Source organism: Falco peregrinus, chromosome 4 (assembly GCF_023634155.1).
Source record: "Falco peregrinus isolate bFalPer1 chromosome 4, bFalPer1.pri, whole genome shotgun sequence".
In the NCBI taxonomy this organism is placed as follows: Eukaryota; Metazoa; Chordata; class Aves; order Falconiformes; family Falconidae; genus Falco; species Falco peregrinus.
The window spans coordinates 107453824-107473342 of record NC_073724.1 but is presented as its reverse complement, the minus strand read 5'-3'; the positions used below and the strand labels follow the sequence as shown (position 1 = coordinate 107473342).

Sequence of the window (19519 nt, the reverse complement as noted above, 5' to 3'; positions counted from 1 at the left end):
GCAAACACTTTCAAGTCTGAGACCTGATTTCCTTCAATTTAACACATATAACTAGTGTGTGTTCATTAATGGTCATAGTACTAGCTGTGCTCTTTAATAATTCACCTGGACTTTTTTTTTTCCTTGATACCAACCTCTGGCATTCAGTATCATGAGGCCATTTTGTATTACTAGCACAATCTCATTTTTATTTATTAGTTATCAACTGCTGTCTTTCATTTCTCAATTTCCTTGTTTATCTTGTAAAATTTATTGTGGTGCCTTTCTTGAAGGCTATTTTCAATTCTATTTGTATTATTGGTAGATGGCAATACTTAAAGGTATACATTTTGTTATGTAATCTGTTATTACAAAGACCTTTTAAGTGTAAATTTTTGGTATAATAATTTTGTGGAAGAGTAAATATATTTTTAAAGTATGTATTAAGAACTTAGACATTTTTAAAGGTTAGCATCACATGGTTTTCCTCTTGTAATCTGAGTTTATAAAATACTATTGAATATGATGGGACCAGGAAAAGATAGTTTGACCTTATTTGGGTCAAATATTTGAGATATTTTAACCTGTCTCCTCATTCAAGCATCTAAAAAGAAAACTAAATCTAGCAGTCTTTTGAGATTTGCACTCAAATAAAGAATTATAAGGAAAATAAGAGAATATCTGACTTCATACATGTATACATTTATACATATCCTTGTGCCTATATGTGGAACATGGCTCTTTTCAGTAATCCATTTTCTGAAGGCTTTTTTTCATGCATCTTGAGGATGTAAAGCAGAATTAACGTAAAGGTGTTTGTAGCAATTTCACTTCAGCAGTTCACAATGCTTGAAAGGCATGTAACATTCCTCTGAGAACAAATCTGCTTTCTGTACACAGATGGCATTGTATGATATGGTGTAAATAATTTTTAAGGCTGTCTATAAAATGCATTAGACATCTCATTGCCACTACATGTTATCATAAGCATTTTTTTTCACTAGGTACGTGGCAGGTTTGTAGCCTCTGACTTTACTCTAGTTGGAGTGATTGGTAATACATATTTGCTGCACTTTCTCAACTCAGGAGGACAGTTTGAGCATCAGCTATTAAAAAGCCTTTAACAGTAAATTTGGTTTGTCAAACCAGACCATTTAGTAGAAGGTGATTATAATAAATGCAATTTCTGTTCCACATACAGTGGGAATTGAGTAGCTGCTTCTTGGTGCTGTTTAAAGTTGTTCTTGAAGTATTAGTGATCTGACAGTGCCCAAGAATCTTGTGTTTGTGACCAAGACAGATTAGCATACAAACATTAAAACTTAACTACTGTAAAGTAACAACGATTCTGAGAGTTTAAATATAATGATAGTTTCTCTTTAAATATTTATAAGGCAACAAAGACATTTTAAGCTTACTGCAAATTCTCAGATGTGGAATTTAAACCAGATGGAATGATATTTAGCCTTTCCCTCCGGAGACATCACAGGCAATGAATACATTGAGTTGATAGTTAAAGGGAAATAGCGTTAAAAGGAAGTATAAATGAACATATAGATAACATACTTTACCTAGATATACCAAACACCATTTTTCTGTTTTAAAAACTTGTAATATATGGAAGTTTTGTGGCTAACTACTCTCTTTTGCCTGCAATGCTAAGTTCAGCCAGAAATAATCTGCCTCATTATGCAAAACAAGAACTGTTGAGATGCATATGAAACTTGCTGCCATAACTTCATGGTGCAAGTATTCTCACCTAAGTGCCTTATTTTCTTTCTCTATGTGCCTTGTCATTCACTGAGCAATGTCTAAAATCAGAATCCAGTCTTGCAGTCATTTAGTATTGTCTGTTATGATTGCAGTTCATAAAGAAATGAACAAGTCATTAAGAAAAATAATTGTAAGATGCTTGAAATCATTTGTAAGACCTGTTACTTCCTGTATAGTTCTGTTAAATACTTGTTATGTTGGGAACTCATCCTCTACTTCTGTAAGACCTTGCCATTAGATAACATAGTGGTGTTCCTGGATCAGTGTTAAGAGAATAGGGTCAGATGGTGGAGCTTCTGATTTCTTAAGATCTGGGTTTTTTCTGTTGGTTTCCATGCTCAGGTTCAGTCAGACACCACTCCGCTGCCATGTTCCAGAGTCAACTGTTGAATACGGTGTCTTAATGTCTTAATATCCATTAATGACAGAAAACGTGAGTAGTAGAGACAGTGTGCTGATATGGGACTCTGCGACGTAGGGCAGGATGCTTATTTCTGACACTGAATAAAGTCCCATCTTAAAAAGAAATTATATGCAATGGCAAGTTTGGATTTTAACAGGAAAAATAGCTTAGATCAGACAAGCAGTTTTGAATGTGCCAGTTTCAGCACCCCACACATATATAGGTTGGTGGTAACTGTAATAACTATGCTAGAAATGAAGCAAATGAAAGGAAATCAAGAGGTATGATAATATTGTTTAATTTTGTGTCTGAGAATAAGCCATATACTGTATTACCTAATATAATCAAATTCAATTTATGTGTTCCCTATTTAACCTCACTTCAGAGTTAAAATATATTTGACTATTTTTTTCTTTTAAATTCTGAAGCAATTTATTTGCTACACATTGTCTGTGGTACTTTGGTAATTTATTCTTCATTGGTTTAGGAGTATGACTGCATTTGTGGTTCAGGTCTTCAGTTGCATATTGGGAGGGCTGTGTACCTTTGTGAGTGTGACTTTGGGCTGTGAAATTAACTTCACAGTAACCTTTAGTGAATCCTGTAATGTCTATAACATTTATGCCATCTCTGTTGAATGCAGATGCTTTATGCTGAATGAGAAGCAACTCTTTTGTGCAGCCACAGATTTCTTTGGTCTCTCCTATAAACTTTAAATGGATTTGCAATATCCCTGAGTGAGAGCAGACTTGAGGCCCAGTGGCCCAGACATTCAAATGCTTTGTTTTGGAAATATCTAAATAATGTGGTACTTAGACTTTATACCTCTGCTCTGAATTATCTTCACGGAAGCAGAATAGCAAACTTGAGTTTGATTACAGAGAACCTAGCAATTCCATGATGTGATGCATCTTGTCTGAAAGGCATCCAAATGCATCACAGGAATTGTGTGGTGATTTTCCCCCATTGATTGGGAAGGGAAGCTTATGTGGCTGTATCAAGTGCAGAGACTGATCTAATGTTAAGTTAATTGCCTGGTAAGTTCTTGAGACTCTTTGTACTGGTGTCGTTGCTGAGATGGCAGTGTCCTCTGCCATATCTGGCTGTTGGTAGTTCCTGGACTGATTCATTAGGGGACACTTAAAATTCCCACATTTTGTGAGGGAGCTGTTATTTGAACTCAAAAATACTTTTTTTTTTCTTTCTTTCTCTATTCACTTAAGGCCAGTCCTTAAAGCTCGTATTTCTCTGTTGTTAGTTGGACCCCAAAGAAAGTTAACCAGTTTTAGTACGGAGTGGTGTCCAGGGTCCAGGATTTCAGGGTCATTCACAAGGCTTTGCTTCTGTGAGGATGACAGGAGCTTCTGCTCCACAGTCATTGCACACGTGAAGGATATTGGTGCCATCTTTAAATTACTGTTTTTTATGAAAGTGGTACCTGACCTTGGGATCTTTTGGGTGCTGAAGTACCATAAATATACTTTGCCATAGAGATCAATATGCCACAAAAAATGCAAGATACTTGAGAGTGGTTGGGCTGTATTTGGTAGGTACTCGCTATGTTGCACCCTCATCTGAGATAGCAGAGCTCTTCTTCATCTCATTTAGGAGCATGTGGAAATGGCTCAGAAAGCATACGCCTCAAGTTTGAGACTGTTGGGTGCGAAATGAATAAAGTGTGGCTTATATAAACACTTTATTTTTGATTCTTGTACTGCTGCAATGAAAATATTTTAAACTCAATTCGTTTCAATTATATGCTGTGCTTAATAGGGTAGAGGATAGTTTAAAAATAATTTAAAAAAAAGAAGATATTGTGATGGGGTATTTAAAAAATGATGTGTACTTGCTCATTCCTGCCTACAATTCCTCACAAATTGTACTGATTTCAAACTGTAACGTTTTCTTCCTTGCCTGGTACTTGAGAGGAACAAAGGAAACTACCAAATGGGAGAGAGAGCCCAAGAGGACCTCCTGGTATTCGATATTCTCCCCAGCTTATGAGACAAGGTCACATCTGGTTGGTGATTACAGAGATGGTCACAGTAAATGGCAAGGTTTGCTTGTTTTTATACTGTGTATAACACTCTTCTTAGCATGAGTGGGGCTGTTTTTCCTTTGATTTTTTTTATTGATTTTCTTTATTTTTTTTATTTCTTTTTCCCCTTCAAGTGCAGTCCTGGGAGTAATCCTTGAATTTGCTTCCCTCAGTGAGGTCCTTGGCTTTTCTTCGTTCCATTAGCACGTAAAATGGTACAAGTACAGTCCTGGTGCTCATCGTGCTTTCAAGAATGATGAAATGTTTCTTTTCATTCTCAGCTTGGGAATGTCGTATCTTTCTGTTAGTACTAGTCTCAATTACAGTTGGTGTGATACTCTCTACCTAACTTGCCCTGTAGCTTACCTGTACTGGAGACTGGTGGAGGAAAAAGCAGAGTTAAAATTAACATTGCTAGGCTCTTTATGTTGTGAAGGATCTTATCCTGTCTGGAAAAGGAGACAATAGTGTTTTGCACAAAAAGAAGTGAAAGAACTACAAAATGTGCAGGGTCTCTTTGTATTAAAGAGAAGTATCATTACCTTGATCTGTGTGAAAGATGCACTGTCTTGAAATACGCACAGCAATATAAATTTCTGCAATAGCTTGAACTGAAGGGTTTAACAGAACTGAACCTCTGATATAAAAAATAGCTTTTAAATCTTTATTTTCCCTTCTCCTTCAATCTCCAGTTCAACAGCACATGCCTCTTGGAATTTTCTTTTTTGTGTCTTTCCTTTTAAATTCCTGGAGTGCCACCATGGTTAAGCATGGAGTCACAGGAAGGGCAGCAGGTCAGGTTGAATGCTTGGCTAATTGTTGTGGGATTTGAATATAGCAGGGAAGTAAACTGTAGAGTTGGAGGTCTCCTGCTTGCATGGAATTCGCAGTGTCCTGAAGGAGGAAAGCCACATGGGTGGAAGGGAAGAAGGAGGCTGGTTGAGGACAAGAGTGGTGAGCCATCACCTCCAGCAAAGGAGTCCTGCATGGGTGGAGCTAAGGCATAACTGACTGCGGAACTGGAGACCTCTGACAGTGTTAGGGTCACTCTCTCCTTCAGTCCTCACCTTAATTTTTTCTGTGCCAGAAAGATTTGAGCTTTGCAGGAGAATCTGGTTTTGGTCAAGATACGGGATTGTCAAAATTCTATCAAAAGTATCCTAAATCATCTCAGATCTTAAGGTCCACCAGCGATCTATGTTCCAAGATCAAATTTAGCTCTCCATAAATGAGGGGGTATGCTTTCTGGTAGCGCTTGTCTCTGTCTCAGCATCACTCAACAAAGAGAGTATGCCACCAGTTTCTTTTCAGATGAACATTAAAGGGTATCACTTCCCAGATGAAGGGGAAGATCAGGATCTCCTGGTTCATACAGGAGTGGATACATCATCTGTACTTGTCTCAAACTTTGTCAGTTTTTCATAGCCTGGAAGTAGGAAGAGGCATTGATGGGAGCAGAACAGGAGTTGATGCCCAAGCATTAAAGTACTACGGCATCATTAAAGGACACAGATAAAAAGACAGACCATTCTTTCTGTAGGACATTTGTCTCTGAAATATGAATGGTTTTAATGAAACCCCTATCTTACTTCATCTCTCCAAAAATCAATATTTCTGGAATAGTAAATACTTCTGAAAGTGTTTTTTTTTTTAAAAAGAGGGGAGGGAATAACACAGACTCTGATGGCAAATACTTGGAAAGATAAAGCTTTCAAATCTAGCTTACCCACTCACGCATAATTACATGGTCTGAGGGGAAAAATGTATCAGGAAGACTTTTATTTATGAAGACCCCTACCAAGTAATTACAAAGTCAGGATACAGAAAACCTGAAATTATGATTGCAGTGTTAAGTTTCAAATACTAGATGTACGAGCATTTTTTTTTTCCTGTGTATATATACACCTTATAGCAGTGTGCACTTGTTAGAATAAAAATGTTTAGGTTTAAAAAGTTGATGGTACAATCTGAGGCAGGAATATTCATGAAGACCAATTTTATCCAAGGGTGGATGATTTTTGTTCTGCTTGCTTTGTAATAAGTAGAGAAGAAAAACTTCTTGAGGAGACCTAACATCCAAAGTTAGATTCCTCCTCTATATTGTTCTTCAGAGGTGTGTTTCTTCCTCTAATGTTTCATGAGGACTCCGTAAGCAGACTTTTCTGTGCTAAAGACAGCATTTGTGCATATTCTCCTGTGTCATTTTTTGACTATTTGAAGGAACCGTCATTTCAGGTGTGACACTAATTACTATAGTAATTTATTTTTACACATAAGCTATGCAATATAGAAAATTAAAAATTAATGTTAACTTGAAAAAAGATGAGAAAAAAGTAATTTATTCAGCCATATATAAGTACTCCTGACCTTGATTGGCATGCGATTTATAAGCATCCCCTTGTGGCAGTGTATTAAGACCACTTGGTACAGCACTAGGTTTTTGCTTAGAAGCAGAATGTTGCCTCACCAATTCTACATGGAAGTGTCCAGCCGTTGTTATTACTAGTCCGTACTTAAGACTTTGTTATCTTCTGAACCTGCTTTACTGCCTGAATTTAAACTCAGCTTGAAATAACTGGCATTGTTAGTGATAATTAACACAAACTTGGATATTGTTTGATATCGTCTTTTTCTGTAAATGTAAGGGGATTAAGATAAACTTGAAATACATTTTTTTTGTTGTTGTTTTTTTAAATATGTGATTTGTCTGTGTAGAGTTTTCCGTACAGAGCTGTAAAAATATTTGTCCTACTAAGGTCAAGTAGTTACAGGCACTGAAATTCGAGTTACTAACTTTATGCAATATTTACACTTTTTAACTTTTAAAATAGAAACTGGGACTTAAATAGATGACTGATTGTTTTATCGACACGTGTATATTCTTTGTAGCATGTAAACCTGATCCATAACTAGCTTACATAAATGCCTGGTTGTCTGTGTTTGGTCTCTGCTATTGTATTTGAAGTTGTATTGATTAGGAGCTGTTGATACACACCACAGACTGAAAGAAGTGTTTTTTCTGACAGACCAGATGTTAGGAATTGGGGGAAGGATTTAAAATTAAATTATTTCTTGTTGTCTAGCAGAGCAGTATGTTTCTATATTAGAAATGCATTACTATGAATATATTAGCTATGAGATGTGTTCCCTTCTTTGAATGAATTGAATTGGTATTTTCTATGTGTCTTATACCAACATGAAGCAAATTAGTGTTTGTCATGAGTCACTATTTCAGGGAACTTGCTTTTATTTTCTATATGCAAGTGATAATTCTGTGTTCCAGTGAAAAGTACTTGTAGTGAATTTAGAGGGAAAAAAAAAAGTCTTTCCCAGACACAATATATAAACCAAAAGTTTTTCAAAGATAAAACATTTTGCTGTAATTCAGATAAGCTTGATATGATTCCTAATTCCATCACTCCAAAAGTGCCTCACTTGGTACTGTTACTGTCATCTTCTAGCAACTGGGAATTCTGTTAATTCTCTCTGTGACCTACCTGGTCCTTAGCCCTAAAATAAAAATATAAAACTCAAAAGCTATTAACTGTTCTTTTTACTGCAATTTAATATTGTAGATTGCCAAGTGAAGCTCAAAGCTTGTAAAGTACTTCAAGGCTTAAAATTTCAGTTTCTGTGTTGGTTGTTATTACTTAATAATATTGAGCTGCAACAATATTCTAGTTAAATTTCTCTTTATATCCACTGTTTATATCATACCTAAGTAAAAGAAAATGAAGAAGAATTATGCATGTACATATCATTCACTACCTCAAATTCAGGGCTAGAAAACTCATTCAAAAAAATAACATTGACAAATTTAAGAAAATCTAAAACTATTTACCAAAATTTTATTCTTGCCTTTCTAACATAGTGTAATGATTAGAATTCTCATAATGTTTTTAGTTGATTTTACATTTTTTTCTTCATTCTACTGATGATTGAAATTTTTAGTAAAAAAGTTTTGAAAAATGCTAGTTTAAAATGTCTCCAAGTATAGATGTAGAGTTTCTCTGTGATGTGTGAAAACCACAATTTAATCTCATTATTGGTACATCAGATCAGTTTCACAGCTAACTTCTGAAAGGAAGAAGGGTGGGCTGGAAAAGTGGAAGATCGTGAGGCTGAGTTGGAAAAGTGGAAGATTATGAATCACAAAAGACAACACTACAGTGCTTCACCACATTGGCTCGAATGCTGTCAGAACGTATTGAAATGTTGCAGTTATGCAAACAGAGAAGACCTCATAAATTGTTAAATCTGGCTTAGGGAAAGTATTTTTTATTTTTAAATGTTTCTTTTTAAAGTATTTTTTTACAAATTTAATGTGATTTTGGTGGTACTCACTGTAAAGGTATTTTTATCAGTAATACTAAGTAGCAAGTTATACATAAAGTTTAGAAGCTGATTAAGTTCTTTAGCTTAGAAAAATCTGTTTCTTTTTTACTAGATCTAATATATAGCTCTCTCAATCGTCAAAGTAATATTTTCCTATTATGCCTGCCTCTACTACTTGTCTAGCATCTTAATTAAAAAAAGATTGATGAACTGACACTAAGTTAAAACTGCATGATTCCTTTTTGTTGTTGTTGTTGTTTTGTTTTGTTTTTTTCTGGGGGAAGACCTGTGCTTTTGCCAAACAAGAGAAACAATCACATTATTTGACTGACTGCCACGTATTAGCTGTGCTGGGAGCTGGAACTGTGCAGCATTCAATAATAACTCTTGGATCAAGAAAGTGTAACTTCTTTAAGGGTGTGACTAATCTGAATAAGCTTTTAAGGATAAAATCTGTATTTAAAACAAAACATGGATTTCTAAGTTGCTATTTCCAGAAACTGTTACTGTCTTTTTGACATTGTTTGCCTGTTCCAAGTGACTGTGATTTCAACCTGGCACAGTAACTGAGTAGGAGGCGTATTATCATCTTGGCAGGAAGAAAGTTACTCTATTAGGACCACACAGTGAAAATTTCAGATTTTCTAAAGCAATCGGATTTCTATAGAAAGGGTTGTAGGAGGATTAGTTTCCTACTTTGGGGGAGAATTGGCATTTGTAACCCTTAACAAGGAAACTGTAATGTAATTGCAGTGGTAGGAATCGGAGATAAACAGAAATGAATAAATGCTTATGTAAGGCAAAAATTCTTCTTTCTCTGTAATTTTCAGTTTCCAAAAGCTAGGCACAACCTGGTGGAAATCAACAGGAGTCTTTTTACAGTGGAGCATTCTGCATCTTTTAATACCAGCTGTTGAAATGCGTCTGCCAGGATTCTCTCTGGTACTTTGCTAGCATGTTCTCCCCCCCCAAAGTCAGTTACTTGCCTAGCTCCTAATTTTACTTGGAGGTGAATTGCCACATCAGGGCTTTTGTCAGTAGAAGCTTTCAACCCAGGGATGAGCTTGCGGCATGTTCTGTTGATGTGGCTCAGCAGATCTATTCAGAGGTGCAGACCATGTCTAGATGATGTGCGTGACATATTTTAATTAGCCTTGTGATACCCACTGTCTATTCATAGTTGCATATATAACTGTGGGAGTGAATAACATTGTACTGCAGCCCAGCAAAGCCACGTCCCACATCCTCTGTGCTTAACTTTTATTTTTAAATGTAGCACATTTTGATCACTGCATCATTGAGCATGCCAAGTGTTGCCTTTGCTGTCTTGGACTTTGTTACATTAGGATGTCAAACAGAGTCTCGACTTCTCCTGAAACTTTGCCCTATGGAGAGATGTGGTGATTCTGTGGTCTTTCAAATTGTAATGTTAGGTTTGGGAGGAAAGGAAACATGTTTGTGTTTCAATGGGTTTATTCTATATGTTTATTATTACAGCCTTTTGGGAAGCTTTCGTGCTCAACTGACAATGTGACTTATCGATTATTGTTATGGAAGAATCACAAGAACAGTATTTATTCGCATTTGGCTTAGGTACATGTTATCTGTGCCCAGACCTCTAAACCTGCCAAAGCCCAATGTGGAATGTGATGAGTATGGTAAAGACTGGACTAGTGAGGAGAAAAAAACCTATTTGTGCAGAAAACCTAAAATTTTGTCTGTAGTTAGGTTAATAGAATACTGTAATATGTTTTATTATGCTTTATTTCTGATGTGTTGGCAGTTTTTAGTTTCATCTGATTTTTTTGCAGTAAAGTCAGTTTAGATGGTTATTCTGCCTATTTCTAAAAGGTACGTGGTGAAATAATGCTACCTTTTTTTTTTTTATTATTTTTTTTTATTTTGATGAATGGCTCGATGGCATGGCTGGCTTTTGTATTCTGCTGCACGTGTGCTTCCAGCACAAATGGCTAGGAATCACTTCAGGTGGTTGCTGCTGGGAACGGTCTTCAGAGGGGGGTTCCCAGGACTGGATTTGCGCTAAACAGAGACCATGAGGGGAAAACTGTGATTCATTAGGAACCCATGTTTAGGTTAAAGTGATAAAAATAACTGCAGGACATCATAAATTGGTTTAAAAACTAGAAAAGTGAAGGAATCCAATCTAAAGTATTTTGTAAATTGCCCACTTGTCAGAGTTGTCTGCCTTTAGTCTTCTCTGTTCAGTATAATGAGGTGTATCATCCAGAGAGGCAACCAAAAAGATTCAGCTATCAAAGATTCAGATTCTGTAAACACAGGCTTTTTCAGGCATTGCTGTTGGTACTACTGTGTTTGTCTTCTCTGTTCTGCCAAAACATGTTCCTGGAAGTTTTCGTTTTCTATTCTGGTTTTAGGCAAGATCCAAGAAATGGAAGTAAACCACTAGAAAGTCCTTCTGTATATTGCAAATAAACTTATTCCATCATTCCTTATAATTGCTTTAGTCATTCACGGAAATTTTCCCTAACAGACCAGTGAACACATATGTTGTATGTTTTATGTAAAGACAACATAATTGTTTGATTTCTATCCATATGCTTTTATCTGAATGTTATGGACATTAATTTTTCAGTCTTGCATATTGGCAGAGTTATAATTACACCGCTTTCTGCAAATAATCTTTATTAAAAAGATATGCTTTATGTTTAACTTTGCAGATCCAGAATGCTAATGATGTGCTAATAGCACCACTGGAGAAGTTTCGTAAAGAGCAAATAGGAGCAGCAAAAGTAAGTGGCTGTGGAAACAGTTCTTTTTCATTTCATGTTTGAGTTTTTCAGTGTTTTGAAGGCTGGACTGAAAACAGGCATTTTGTATTCAAACATACTTGATGCCATCCTTATTAATGTATTAGAAAATCACACTGTATTCTTTGCTTCAGAGAAGGAGGTGATTTAGAAATGGAGTTCAAATTGATTATGTGCATAGGGTACAGCTCTTGCTACTGTTGAGTATTCTTACCATCTGGAGTTATGTTCATCTTCTGATGTCTGCATTTACATTATGTTGCATCTTGGGTTATCCCAGAACCGTACAGGGGGTTCAGAGAGCTGCTATGGGTGCAGTGGTCCTCAAGGGGCTATTGTATAAAGACTGAAAGGAGTCAGTGCGCTTCAGGCATACTCTCTTTCAGTCTCTGCTTTCCCTCTCCACTTCACACAGCCAATGTAGTGCAGTGATTCATATTCATTTTGCCAGATTATTCATCTTCATGTTGCCCAGAGATTTTCCTATGGTAGAAGTGCTCCAGTTGGTGCTCTAAGCCAGTTCTTTGGTGTTAAGTGCTACAAAAGGAGGCTTAGGGGAGACCTTATTGTTCTCTACAACTACCTGAAAAGAGAGTGTAGTGAGGTGGGGGGTAGGTCTCTTCTCCCAGATAACAAGCAACAGGACAAGAGTAAATGGCCTCAGATTGTGCCAAGCTGAGGGAGGCTTACACTGGAAATTAGGAAAAAATTCTTCACCAAAAAGGTTGTCCAGCATCAGAACAGGCTGCCCCGGGAAGTGGCTGAGTCACCATCCCTGGATGTATTTAAAAGATGTGTAGACATGGTGCTTAGCGACATGGTTTAGTGGTGGACTTGGCAGTGCTGGGTTAGTGGTTGGACTTGATCTTGAAGCTCTTTTCCAGCCTAGTCGATTCTGTGATGCATGATTTTACGATCTGTGCTAGAGAAACAGTGCATGTTGTCTATACCAGGGTTCAGTAGTCAGCCCAGGAAATCAGATATAGCGGGGTAAAAGATGCTGGAAGGAGCTGTTAGTCCAGAAGAGCTATTTTCAGTCTGATCCTGGAGCCTTTAAGTAGTTATCAGTGACTGCTTTGATCATAGTCTCAGAAAGATGCATAATGGCAGCTGCTGTAGTCCGTTAGAGGTATTGTTAGTAACAGTTCCTGCTGTCTACATAAATACGCTGCTTCTGAAGCATTTTGCATCTTGTATTAGTGCTTAAAATTTTCTGGGAAATTTTCCATTTGTAAGGTTAAACGGGTACCAAAAAAATCTTTCTTTGGTGTTGTAGCTGAGGTTACACTTGTGCTGTACTCAAACAACCTCCGAAGAGGAACAGAGCTATTGGAAAGAGAGACTGAAGCTTTATACTTTTTGTATTGCTTGTTGTGAATGTGTAGCAAACAGATGAGGCTGCTTCCGCACAGGAACTAAGTAAATGTTTGGGAAGAATTTCTACTGTGAACTTGAGGTCAGATTTCTCTGAAATGGATGTTCTTTACCCTCTTACTTGATATGTTTTTGTGTACAACTGCATTCTTCTCTTGTCCCACCCCTATGCTGCTTTGAGATGCGGGGCTGGGAGTTTATTTACTATGCTGCACAAATCAGAATTTAATTCCAACACAAAATTATTTTTATTTTTCGTAGGTTTTATTTGCGTTGTTCAGTTCTTTGTTTACTGTTTCATTTCATATTCCTATAGTTTAAGGGATGTCATTCTTCTCTGCAGAGTGCCCTGTTTGAAAGCCTAACTTGCCCTACTATTGACTGGCCTGGTACATCTGAGAAATGAGCCACAGCTGGTTCACAGGGCTCTCTGCAGAACTGTGTAAGACATCCATGTCTCCTTTGAATATACTGCTCAGTAGATGTCAACAGATATTTAATGATCTAATTGAAAATGAATCTCTTTGTTTTTTGATTCAGCAAGTATTTAACATTAGAGGCAGGACACTACAAGGCAAGTTGGGCCCTCTCTGGTATATCACAATGGCTGGTTTCTTTTCCATAGCTCTTCCAGATAAAATACAGGTATTTTCCTATCTTATATAATTTGTGGAAAAAGTGATTGTTTTGACTTCTGTCTGGTCACACAACAGTCTACTGAATGAGTTCAGGAGAGAGCTTGGCTCAGCTAACTGTTATTCCAGTGTCTAATGCACTTTATTATGCAGTGCTATGTGTGTTTTGGGCAGTACAGAATACTGGCTTGACACGTTGATATCATAGAGAGAGCTCTTCCAGCTCATTGCTTTATAAAATTTCAAATAAACTCATCTTTTCTTGCACTGCTTATGGAGTTCAACTGTCAAGCTCAAAAATGAGACCACCTGCGTAACCTGGGTAGCGGTACAAATGTTTGCCTCTGAATTGATTTTTATCAGGGAAAGCAATTACAGCTGGCTTTTAACTAAGTGGAGTCGACACAAAGGAGTGAGAGATTAATTACATTTACTACTGGTTTTCTAGTAAATACAAAATAGCAACATGAGATCTAGGAGTAATGAGACCAATATGAAATAGAGTAGAAATTAGGGCTTTCTGAAACTCATTGTTAGTGAAGTAGAGCATGGTCAGATCGCTTACCTCATGGCTCTTCACTGGGCTCAAACTGACCATTTATGAACTCTTACAAATATGGGATGAGTTAAGCTTGCTAGTTATTTATCTGCAATTAATGAAGGTTTGCACAGAGATTTGACTCTCTGAACTCCTCTGAGATGATCTGAACTGATAGCCAAACAAAAAATGTAGATGCTTTCTTGTTCCTTGGATTTCAGCAGCAAGTTTTACAGGACACTGAGAATGTCACTTTTTATTTGAGGACTTCTCTAGACACATCAGCTATATGGACTGGACCATGTATCAAATGTTACTTTTTACTCTGAAATATCAGGCTTGAGCTGTTGTCTCCCTTAGTATTAACTTAAAACAGTGTGTAGAATTGTGTTCATATTAAACCCCAGATTGCTCCCATTTCTCTTGTTATCCCTCCCCTCCACAAAGAATCCCAAAACATTTCTTTGTGTGTTCCTTTCTGAAGAGAGGTAGAGATGGTACAGATTCCACAGGATAGCTGATAGTTATGTCATACTATATATTTCTAGAGCTTTGAATTTACAATTAATTTGCATCATAACATCATATGGACCGATGTTTTAAGATACTAGATACAGAAGCATGAGGTTAATTTTTTATGCCTTCTGTGTTGGCAATTTCAGCAGTAGCTAGAGATGCAAGTGGCTGGTGTTTGCGATCAGCCTTACGTTGTGAGAGTTTGTGTTATAAGCAGTGGTGGGTGTTGGATTCTCTGTCTTCCAAGTAGACTTTGAAAATATTAGTTTTAGTACCCTGTTAAGATGTGATTCCAAATTTTTTGGAGAGGAAAAAATTAGGTAGTTGTGTTACCAATATACATTGTAGGAAATTATATTATGTGCTACTGTCAGATTTTGGTGAGGGGAAGATTATGTGAGAAGCACTTAAGATTGCTTACTGGTATTTTTTCTTTGTTTTTTAAAACACCTGATAAATTGGAGATAAAACCAAGCAATCCCCACCCCACAAAGAGAAAATGTTATAAATTAATGACAGTTTTCACTATGGCAATCACAATTTCATTTTAATAATATGTAACTTTGCAAGATTTTTACTGCCATGATGAACTACGTAGGATTACCCTATTGTTGCATTTAATATAGAGAATGAGATTATTTTATTCTTTCTTCAAAAGCGACTAAAGTTTAGGCAAAGAATATGATCACAGAAATCAAAGAGAATATGGAGGATAAAATATATCCTGTTGATGTTACAAAGCTATATTTCAAATACAAGGACAGCATAAACCAGAGCGCAAAGTTCAAGTGTTTTTGGAACGTCACAAGAATAACATTAAAGACCAATTCTTCGCATGGACTTCAAATACCTGAAGATACCAAACAAATTTGAGAAACATTCCTTATAAAACATTAGTGTTTGTAATCAAACCAGCGATACGCAAATCTACATCACTTGCTCCTCTTGATTTATACTACTCGCCCTTCTGTTTTCATTCCACATATTTCAGTTCTTCCTTTTCTGCACACACTCAGTTTAAATAAAGCTGAGTCCTCTCCAGAGACTACACAGACCCAGCTTTGCATTGGATAGTCTGTTGATTTACTCCATCTGAGTTTAAAAAATATGACCTCTGCAATTATTGTGGAGAGGCGAGGGAAAGCTGGGTGAGGTAACTGGGAAAGGATCTCGGGCACGCAGCGTTTTCCCTTATTTGGTGAACGCGCTTTGCGAGCCCCCAGCTGGTAACGGGGGTGAGATCATCGTGTGATGTATTCTGCACAATAAGGCCAAACGCTCGTGTTTCTTTTTATCCATCGCATACAGTATTTAGCAATATTTGTCCCAATGTTCGTTGACCTTTAGTGCAACTTAAATTAGATCAAAGGCAACAGAAGCAATTTTGTTTTTAAGACTTAAAAGGAGAGTTTTGTTTCCTCCTTACGATTCCATCTGTTTGTTTCCTAAAATTATTTACTTTGGACAGGAGGATTATTTTTTATTATTACTTACTTTCATTCATTCATTCGAAGCTGTGAATTCCTTTCTACTTAGGAAACAAATCCATGTTCACTGCTGGGATTAATTTCCCTGCCTCTATGTCCACATCTATACTCACATGTGGTAGACATGCAGGAGCTGGCATGCTCTGTGTTTTATTTGGATTGTCCAGAAGTTGAGGAGCATAAAACAAACAACAAAACCCCATTTTTAAAAGTCTGTTGGAAAGCCGTTGAAGCAGAGTTTTAGGTAGTTACCTAAGATCAGTTAGAAATGCCAGAATGCCCATTTTGTGAACTGGATTCCTTGGTATCTGATCAAATTATAGCCCTTGTTGTCCTTTAACTGAGAAAAAAGAACGAACTCGCTCTAGTAGATACGGTGGAAGGTGTTTCATTACAAGCAGCATCTGTTACCCAGGGTTTGGTACTTGTGTCCACTAATTTTGGGACATTTTAATGTCTGTCTGAACCGTAGAGGGCAGGGGGACCCGGAAAGAAGCAGAAATAAAGGCCAGGCCAGGATGCTGGTGAAATGTTTTGAGTTAAAGTGCAACATAGTTTCCCAAAAGTGGTTACCACCAGAGTTACCTAATATCTTTTTTTATAAGCTAACTTACTCTGTAGGCAAGGAAATGCAGTGGATCAAACCTATTTCTATTTCAGCAAGGCCTTTAAAGCGCTCTTCATGAGACTTTAGTTTAGATGGGGGTTAGTGTAAGAAAGCAAATCTGCCTAAGGAACTGGCTCATGGGGAAAGGGCAATGAGTTTTGTTTATGGGAGAGATTGGGTGGAGAGCAGTTACTAATCAGAAGATCCCAAGGGGCGATTTGAGATTGGTCTGTTTTTTTTATTTTTGGTGATGACCAGATAGAAAAAAATCTGGTAGTGCTGACACAGCTGGTTGACACAGCTGACACACATAGGGTTGATGTAGGTTGGGGGTGTTGCCAAGATAGAGGAGGAGGACTGGAGGGTTGGGATGAAAGTGTAAGATGGAGTGACTGAGCATGAGGCTACTCAATGGTCATGAGTCAGCTGCAAACAAAAAAATCTGATGTACCAATAGAAAACTCAACTGACAATCTGTTTAGATATTATAGGCTTTTAGAGATCTCTCTCTGGTAGATAGAGAAGTACAAATTTTCTGTTACTTCTAGAAATCCTTGAGTTTTGGATTAAGTTTGTGAACTGTAAGAGAGTTGTAAATTGCAATTATAATTACTTTTAATTTCAAGGTATGGGTCCTAGATCATTTTTATCTGAGAAATAATTCAGAATATTTTGTTTAATCTCTTATCTTATTTAAACTGGTATTGACATATGCAAGATCTGAGAAATTAGGGGGCTAAGCTTAAAAAATATTGGTTCTGTAATGGTTAATTTTGTTTGTGACAGTTGTAGGAAAATCTGAAAATTTGAAAACTTCTTCAGATTAAATATTGTTAAAAATGTATGTTATAAGTTTTTTGCTGTTTCCTTCTGGATTTCAGTGTATGTGTATAGAATCTTCTGTGAATTGACCCAGATCCTAAAATTTAGAGTAGCTGGATGGGTATTTTATCAGCTGCAGCTGTCTACTTTCCCTTTGTAATTTGCATTTAATGGAAATCCATAGTGTAAAAATGATTTAAAAAATAGAACAAATGTATTTTCTTTTAAAAATATAGCTATTAAAATACATTTATGGAAATAAGCTGTGAAAGACTTGCATCAATTTGGTAATCTCTATTAAAACTATTTTTAAAAAAGTAGAAAATAATTGTATTGTAATGGTAAGACTAGCTGCAGCTTCTTTCATGCTTCTGTATGTGAAATATTTGGAAAGTTACAAAAATAATGGTGAAAAGCCCAGTGTGCACACACTTCATCTTTTCAGGCAGTCTTCTTCTGTGGAAAGCTAAACCATTAAGCTGGGAGATATCTCTGGCTGAGCACCTGGACCTAGAGATTTTTTGAAGCAACTAATCTGCTTGGGACTGCTCTTGTCATTCTGCAAATGCAGCAGATTTTTTTTTCTCATTGCAGTTTACTTCAGTTCAATAACTGTTTCATTCAAAGCTGGGAAACTTTTAGGAAGTTAACAGAAAAAAGAACAAACCTGTAAGATTTTTTGATGTCTAGTTACTACTTCAAAAAATAAGACCAAAACCTCAAATCTCAAAACTAAAAGATTATGGACACAGTGATTAAAAACTGTCAGTTCAATTCATTAACTGCAGGTGTTTGTTAGTAAACCAGTTTAATATTATGTGCAAAATCTGTTTTAATAAATTCTGTTAAATGCATTCTTTCTGTTAGAAGTTAGTATGATGAACTGGCTGACTCAATAAAGCCGGTTTCTGAAGTGGTGTTTTTTCTGCACTTTAATAAAATACTAATTTACATCCAAGAGAAAACAAATATAAATTAAGGCTAAATAAATTAGTCCTCTATAGTAAATATAAAATGTAATTCACTGTGTTGTGCCCTAACATGTAAGAATTAAGGCTTAGAATAAATGTGTTAATTTGTGGAATTGCTTAAGTGAGTATGCATTGCATTTTTGTTGGCAAGAATAACCGTTTATTTAAAAAATCTGCAGTTAGTAAACAAAAAAAATCAAAACTGAGATAAGTATCAGCCCTTCTACTGGAAAACAACAAAAGAACATAAAATTGCAAGAAAACATTCATATTTTCTAATTAAAGGGATTTTTTCTTTATAATTTAGATCGGCCCACTGTAATCCATGTCACAGGAAGGATTTATTGCATCCTGACCCCACACAGCTGCTAGAATCCTGCTGGACTTCTGAGCTGTGATTAAAAGTATGAGCAAGGACATTCACCTACAAACTTAATTTCCAGTTCACAGGGGAGCTGAACTTCTTATTGAGTGCTTCAAGGCATGGAGGAATTAGCGAATATTCTCGGTTTGGGGAAGGGGGGTGGGGGGGTGGGGGGAAGCTTTTCTTTCTTTCTCTGTGGGATACAGTAGCTCTATTCATCTATTATGTCCTTTCCAGCCTTGCTGTCAGGCCCAGTGTGGAGGGGATTACATTCCATACCTGAAAAACAGGTCTTAAGGTTTTTCATGAGACTCTTCAAGAATCTCAAGGAGGATTTAAGAAAAATACAGGAACTGGTCGATTGCCTGTAACACAGAGCAGGACAGGGCTTGCAGGAAGCAGAGTTTGGTATTCTGTTCCCTGCACAAGGGTGCATAAGGTCTTCATTCAGCTAGTCAAAGGCACCTATGCCCCTGCCCTCCCATGCTCAAAATAAGACTCCACCCTGAATTTTGACATCCTTTATCAAACGAAATTCATCATGTTTTAAGAAAGGCGGCTGCATTCTCTTACCCTACATGGATTATTTCAGAGTCATGGTCATGGATGTTGCATAGTGCCACAGCTGTACCAAACACTTCACACTTACATCACAAGGCTTTTCACATGAGTGAAAAAATCTTAAATCTTAATCTGTTACGGGTTGGGGGTTTCTTCAGCTGAAGAACTCCATTGCTTCTCTTTGTTCTGTGGTGTGTTTAAGACAACAGCATAAAAGTGGAACTATGATATTTGGGCATTAGTGACATTATATTGGCTCTGTGTGTCTTTATTCCACACCTATGGAGGAGCTGCATTTTCCATTCTAAATAGGAAACAATTTGATTG

At 36.8% G+C, this 19519-nt stretch overlaps 1 protein-coding gene across 1 annotated transcript in view; it reads left to right on the top strand.

Moving 5' to 3' along the window:
- The window catches only part of ARHGAP42 (Rho GTPase activating protein 42), a 162143-nt gene that overhangs the window by 72864 nt on the left and 69760 nt on the right, over positions 1-19519 (top strand). Inside the window, exon 4 of the mRNA XM_005230550.4 lies at positions 11228-11299. Within this exon, the coding sequence (XP_005230607.1) occupies positions 11228-11299 (72 nt within the window). The remainder of the gene's footprint in view (positions 1-11227; positions 11300-19519) is intronic.